Source organism: Drosophila innubila (genome assembly GCF_004354385.1).
Source record: "Drosophila innubila isolate TH190305 chromosome 2R unlocalized genomic scaffold, UK_Dinn_1.0 1_C_2R, whole genome shotgun sequence".
Lineage (NCBI taxonomy): Eukaryota > Metazoa > Arthropoda > Insecta > Diptera > Drosophilidae > Drosophila > Drosophila innubila.
The window spans coordinates 8,241,841-8,249,387 of NW_022995374.1; the positions used below are offsets into that span (position 1 = coordinate 8,241,841).

At 37.7% G+C, this 7,547-nt stretch overlaps 1 protein-coding gene across 1 annotated transcript in view; it reads right to left on the bottom strand.

Moving 5' to 3' along the window:
• LOC117784748 overlaps positions 1–3,494 on the bottom strand; it is a 40,323-nt gene extending 36,829 nt beyond the window's left edge. Inside the window, exon 1 of the mRNA XM_034622556.1 lies at positions 3,168–3,494. Within this exon, the coding sequence (XP_034478447.1) occupies positions 3,168–3,465 (298 nt within the window). The 5' untranslated portion in view covers positions 3,466–3,494. The remainder of the gene's footprint in view (positions 1–3,167) is intronic.
• Positions 3,495–7,547: the final 4,053 nt, after the last annotated feature.

Below are 7,547 nucleotides of genomic sequence, written 5' to 3' on the forward strand. Positions count from 1 at the left end.
AACAATATTTAGTGTCACAAATTTGGAAGTAAAACTATTTATATTGATTTAAAACTATGTAGTCAACTGAATGCTATATAGCTGAAAGTTTTCTCATCATACATTAGAGTACAGCCAAGTTGATGTTTTCGTAAGATTTATGTGAATATTTTCAAGTGAGATTAATCTCAATGAACTTATCTCGAATTAACGTAAAAGCTTTACAAGAATTATCTTGTCTTTTAAGGAATTTTGGCAATTATAGATGAGAGTATAACGCAGTCGTGCACTCACATTTAGTTTGATACAATCTGCCAGCACTTAGGAATGGCTTAATTGTTCACGTAAAACAACAACAACAAAAACAATGACAACAAAAGTAACAATGTGAGCACCTCTCTCAAGCGTCTATTTGCATTTGACATTAGCACAAAAGCAGCTCAGAGATCCTTTACGATACTTTACGATACTTGTACTTTCCGCTTTGGGATGCTTATTTATATAGGCCGTTGTCGAATACCATTGCGTGTGTATGTGTGTGTTGCGTAGATTTTCGCATGAGTTGACAACTTTATTGCTAATTTGCGTAATTTCTGTAAGACCAAGCCTCTGGCCAGGTAATGAGCAGATCGTTTTAAGGCTACTTGGGAGCGGCCAGTCATAAAGATAAGACTTATCGTTGTTCTCGTGTACGATTCATCACCAGCATTTATTAATTAGTTGATAATGCGTTAAAGGCTCTCGGGCATTTCCCTAGACACCATCACGGGTTGAATAAACTGCAGTTGCAACTAGCTGTTTTCTGTTTTCTGTCTGTTTCAGAGTCTGCTGGCAGCGCATTTTTTAATTTATTTTGATTTGCTGCCAACAGAAAAACGCAAACATGCTCAGAATGTGTTGAGTCTGGCTACGTGTTTATAATATGAATTTGTTCTTGGCACAGCTCACTGAAGGCAGAAGGCAAAAGACAGAAGACCGGCCATAAAGCGACGACGACTCAAAGAGCATTTGTATGGTTGGCTTGCTTTCACAGTAGTTTTTCGTCCTGTTTTATTCCCTTTGCAGTTGCCTCTTCTTTTTATGTTGCTAACGGCATATCATAAAAAAAGGGAGAACTTTAAGCTTAACGAGCAACTAAAAATTTTTCAAAATATCAAATTTTGCATATAGCACATAAAATTTAATGCAAGACAATGGAAAGTAAACATATTAAATGGAATTGGGCATAAATTGCAAGTATATTACACTTTTTTTTACACAAAACACTTGCAATACTGATCCTTACAATGTAAAATGCTTATCACCTAATCGCTTATCAAAACTATTGAAACTAACAAAACTACTTAAAAAAATTTTATAGAAGTTTACTTAAATTATAAAAAATAAATATTTTTAAATTTTTAATTCATAATATAACTTTCTTCTTTAATTACGACTGCAGTTTCGAAATTTCATTACCAAATTTGTCAACATATGATAATGTAAACTGCAATTAAATTTTCAAAAATGTAGCATTGCTAAATGTTAAGCTTCAAACTTTTTATAGACATGGAAATTGTTGAAACATTACGTCATCTACTTTTTGTTAAATTATGCTTTATTAAATGCTAAGCATATTCAGTAGGTGCCTGCTTTTTTTTTTTTGGTTATTTGTTTTAATATAACGTTTAAAATTGCAGAAGCAATATAAATAAATTTCTTTTAAATCCCAAGCACATCAAAGAATTTATTAAGCGCTAATTAGCGTAGCCAAGCAAATGCTGCCCATTTATATTATATATTTTTATGAAAGAACACAGCTGCGCTTCGGAAGGAGTAGGGGCAAATGAAAATCCGGCAAGGCACGCATGAAAATGTTTAGCAAATTAAAAGCAACGACTGCGTCAGTACAACCAGAGTACAACAACAAAATTGCTAAGCAATAATCATAATTTGTGGTATTAACACAACACCAGCATACCATGGAACCTGTCGTCCTTTTTTGTCCTCGTTGTCGTCCTCGACAACGCTTTACGGTCGCTGATAAAGTGTCGCTGCGCAATTTATCTGAATTGCAAGAGACTGGGAATTGTAATGGGCGGGGGTGTCGGACTGGGAATAGGGGTGGCATTCCCCAGCATTGGGACGACAGGAGCGACTGCAACTGTCACGTGGGAAAACACGTACCGTGAATTTATGAGTCATACTTTTCAGCTCTGCACTTTTATTTGGCCTCCGGTTTGCTGGCACAACTCGCGCGCGAAATTTTATTTCCATTATTTGAGGCAAATAAACCGCAAAAGTTTTTCTTATTCGTTTGCAAATTTTCCAAAAATAGCTGCGGTTGCAAAATGAACAAGAGAATGGGAGGGGAAAATTAATGTCAAAAGTTCGGCGTTGATGTTTGTAACAAATGTTTTTACCAAATTGGATACTTCATTTGCCGGAATTATTAAAACTTTTTTGAAAGTCCAAAATCATTCAGGTAAATGTAAATGAATCAAAAAAAACCAACAACAAACTGACCATGGGAGATGAAGTAGGAATTTTGAGAATAAATATGAGTTTCTCTAAACTGAATACATTACGATATAGGCTTGGTCTCAGCACTCAGCCCAAAGAAGTATGCAATGAATTTGTGCGTCTAGTTAATAATATATTTATGGCATGCTTTTAGCACTGCCATAAAGATATTTATGCGGCGCTTATTAGATAACATAAACAGGGGAACATGGGCTATCATAATAAGAGTCACGGTCAGAGCAAGGGCGACAACAGTGCGGATACTTAACGAAGTAAAGTGCTGCACAAATTTGCCAAAAGGCACAATAACATAAAAGGACATGTAACAGAGTGTAATGTAGTGTAGTGTAGTGTAGTGTATTGCGCATAAAGAAGTCGTGTGTACGTATTTCCAAGCTGTATTCCCTATTCTTGTACATATGTGAAGCAATATATATTTGTGAGGCCATTAAACACGTTATTGGATTCGAATCCGAAGCAGAGAGAGAGAGAGCGAGGGCGAGAAGGAGAGAGATAAGGGATAAGGATGTGCTATACAACGTACAGTTGATAAATACAGCCATAATAAATAATAATGAAGGTAGCAACAATGCGAACTCACATTCACACTCAAACATACACACAGAATGCTTTGGTACATGAATGATTCCATTTCTTGGTATGGGTATTTGAGTTTGGCGTCTTACCTTCATCCTCGACATCGTCATTGAGTTCTGAGATTTCCGCCTTATCGCACGAACGGTCGATGCCATTTGTTGCTGTCGTCGTTGCTGCGCTGCCTCCATTGGCGTTCGTTGTCGACTTAGCGTCGCCATTGGAGATAATTGAATTTGATTTGGCGTGATTTGTATGATTGTTTGAGGACTTTGATCCAGCATCCGCCAGCTCCAATTGTGGAGCACTCGGCTCCGGTTCCCCATTACTGACCGCATCGATGGCGGCGCCATCCTTTGTCTTCAGCTCCTGACTCGTGTTGCAGCCCATTGTGTGTTGACTTCGACTCTGTTGCTTGGTCTCTGTGCTTCGAGTTGGCCTAGGTAACCAGACCAGCCAGTTGCTGTTGTTTAATCAATTGCAACAGCAACAACAATGTCAAAATCAAGCACACACACACACTCCCACTACAACAATTCACTCACACACTCTTTGTACGTACTTTGTTAGAGGTTTGTTATTTGCGCTTTTATTATTTTACTTTGTTGTGTGAAACCTTTTTGTACAAAATCAGTTAGAAAAATACAAGATTTGGTTTATTTTTTAAATTATTTGATTATTTTCACGTTTTCAAAAGAACTACAAAAAGGTTCACAACCACGAAATGACCAGTCAGTTTTAAAATAATTTTTAATATTTTGATAGTTTGGAAATCGGAATTCGGAACGTGAAGCTCTTAACTGACTGACACTGGCACAAGCTCAGGCACAACTGACAAACGCAAGCGACGCGTCTACACTAAAACTCAAATTCTAGCTGTTATCCTGCAGGAGCAAGGCTCAACAGTCGACTCAACGGTAGCAGAGTCAGTGGCAGCGACAACAACAACGGCACAGCAGTGGCAGAGGCAGAGGCAGCAACGTCAGCGACACCGTCAGCCGGCAGTCAACAACTGGCAGAAAGGAGCCCCAGAAATCGAGAGAGTAACTGCTCAGTCCTCCAATGAGAGAGCGCTTTCCGCATTCTCATTTCGTTGCTTGCACAGTGTGGCAATGCCGTGAGTCTGAAATTAAAATTGAATTTTTTAAATTAGAGACATTAGCAATATATACATATCCATACAAAGAAAATAAAATTTTTTTTTTCTAATTTAAATTTTATTTATAAATAAATTCTTAGTGATTAACATATTTATATTATAAATACTTATGTGGTAAATCCAAACTGTGAATCGATCTTAAAATCGAGATTTTAATTTAAAAAAAAACGAATCTAGTTGTGATTAATCGGAAAATATTACAACAAGTTACAAATATCGAGTTTTCCCAAAACACATCTTTTAGAAGAAGCGTCAAGGGAAAAATATTGAAAAAATGGACAGAGATCGAAAAAAAATTTAATTTTTCAATTTTGATGCAGAATCAATATAGAGATCAAATAATGATAAAATTGACATTCCGCAAGAAAATCGGTTAAGATTTGACAAAGTTATGCCAGTTTGAAGATTTCGAAAATGCGCCTAGGGAAAAGCATGAAAAAAATGGACAGTGCTGGAAAAAATTTAAAATTTTGATGCAGAATTAATATAGAGAGCAAATAATGATAAAATTGACATTCCGCAGGAAAATCGGTTAAGATTTGACAAAGTTATGCCAGTTTGAAGATTTTTAAAATGTGTCAAATGGAAAATTTAAATTTATTCAATGGCTTTGATATTTTATTGTAAAGTTTATTATAAAATTAATTTAATAGGTTTTTGCATTATTTAAATCCTGCAAATACTAATTGTAAAAATGCTTCATAAATTTAGTACAGATATATTATGTAGTAAATTAAAAAATAAAATAATTTCATTATTTTAAGCATTCTAATTTTCATAGGGTGCTCAACCAGGGTGCCAGTAAATTGAAAGAGAGCTCCACCCAAAGAGATAGGGTGAAAGAGAGTAAAACAAAATTGAGAGCGGTAACTGCTACATCAGCTGCTATCTGCCATTTTTGTTGTTGTTGTTTCTCGGCTTTTGGCTGCACAGTTGTTGGCAAATAAACAAAGCGACCGACAAAGCCGACAGTGAACACACACAACCACACACACACACATACACCAACAATGCCGGAGCAACCGAAGTGAGAGTCAGAAGAGCAGCAGCCATTGCTGCAAAGTTGGCAAAGCCATGGCATCATCATCCTTCAGGATGTCTGCACGCACCAACTTGAACATACACACACACACACACGCACACACATTCACTCATATATTCGCTGTACCTTTGCGTGTAGCGAGCCGTAAACAGCTACACAGAAGAAACCAAAAGGCAAATACAAAATTTGCCCATAAAAATATCAATGAAAAGTTCTTCTGTTATCTTTGCATTTTTGTTGTTTGCTTTTTGTTTGCCCCAAGCACAACACACATATTTATTTACATACGTACAAGCGTATGTAAGTAGCTAACTAGTCTTTCTCTCTTTTTCTTTTGTTTTTTTTTTATTTTCTGCTACTCTTTTTGCTACGTTTCACCAATCTTTTATTTCTGCTATGTTTTTTTTGACTACTTTTTTCTCACATTTTTTTTGTGGGCTTCCCTTTGGGAGTTTGCTTTTTTGCGATGTCTGTGTGTGTTTGGGTCCATTTACATATATATATATATATGTGGGGGGAAATGCGTGTGTGTGTTGTTGTTTCCGTGTCTGTGTGAGTCACTCAGAAATGAATTGGTCTGCGCTTATTGTGCTCTCCCCTTCTCCGCTCTGCAATTGCGACTATCCACAGCCATTGCACAGGGTGTCGTTATCATAAAGTCAAATACCCGCCTAGTTTGGCAACCGGCACATAATCGTAAAGATGTGACTACATATGTAAATACACAGAGTGAATTTGTCCCTTTAAGTGGCACTCAAATTGGGGCATACTTTCAGACGTCAGCTGGCAAAATTCTAATCAAAAGTGAGAGAAGAACAACCCCCACAATTTAAGCACTACTATGCAAATGAGTCGTACATTGTAAATGTACATATCAAATTGACTTGGGTTAATCAAAAAGGGAACACCCTGTATGCACACGGTAAATATTTAACAATTATGCAAAAAATGCTCCGAGCTTATAAAAACACCATATAAATGCCACATCAGCTTAAAATTTAAATGTTAGTCAATTAAAAATATGAAATAATGCAATTGTGTTTCGAATTCCTTTTAGGAAGCAAACCCCATTACTAAAGTTTTAATGCCCCAAAACTGTGCAACACAATGGACTTAAAACTTAATTTAAGTCTCTGTCGACAACTGAAGCTTTTATCTGTGCTTGTAGCTGCATTTTAGTAGTCAACAGTCACAAGACGACTCGAAGACACTTGTCGAGCTTGACACACGCGTAGTATACCCTGGGAGTGTAAATTAAATGATTTAAATTGAACTATTTTGGACCAGCAAAAGTAGGCAACTTTTCATGTGCTCATCAACACAGGGTATAAAATAGCGTCAGCTGCCGCATTCGCAGCGCACTCGGAAACAGACCAAACGGACGGACAGACAAGAATTGAACGTAATGCGTGAATTTGTACATGCCACAAGACGCCCACACTTGCCTCCGGCCTGCGGAGAAGAACAAGTGGCACAACAAGAGCGCAAAAACCAAAACACAACCAAAATGAACTACAAAACACTGCGTCGCCGATGTCAACGTACATTTTAAGATTTAAGATAGCGAGCCACATTTCCCAGAAGAAATGCAAGAGAACTTGCCACAGAAATTTGTCGCCTCGCCTGGACGAAGAATGCTGTTGGTTGGCATTCCTTTAGTGCTTTATTTGGGGAACAGAGGCATGACAAATGCGCTGGCGAGACATAAACCCTTTTCTGAGGTTGACAAAGTGACAGACAACGAGCTGTTCTGAGAGTTACAGCCTTGGCCATAATTGGCAAAACGGGTGAAGTTTGCGCATCATTTGCCCGCCGAAATGCAAAGTCATTATTTTGGCAAAAGATAAAAATTCGAGAAGCTTTGTTTCCGCACTGCCTTCTGAAATGGGAACGCTTCGATTTTTGTGCTGGCTTTCAAAGCAAACGCAAGAGCATGGAACATGCCAGACAATATTACGTATACGCCGCGTCAGCCTACACACACACACACATAAACATACACTTCAAAATGACAGGAACTTGGCCCCCAATTTGTGTGTATTTGTGTGTGTATCTGTTTGCGTATGTGAGTGGTTTTGGCCTCTCCAGGGGCAGCTGCCAAGTGGAAAGTTTTCGCGTCCTTTTTGTCTGAAGTTCAACGGCGCGCAACAACTTTTCGGGACTACACAAATTGACAGCAGACCAACAATTTTCTGTAAGCGAATTTATGTATTAAAGTGCCGGATTTGGCTGCAGCTTTAGGCCAGCGGAAAACAGCATCAGCAGGTTATT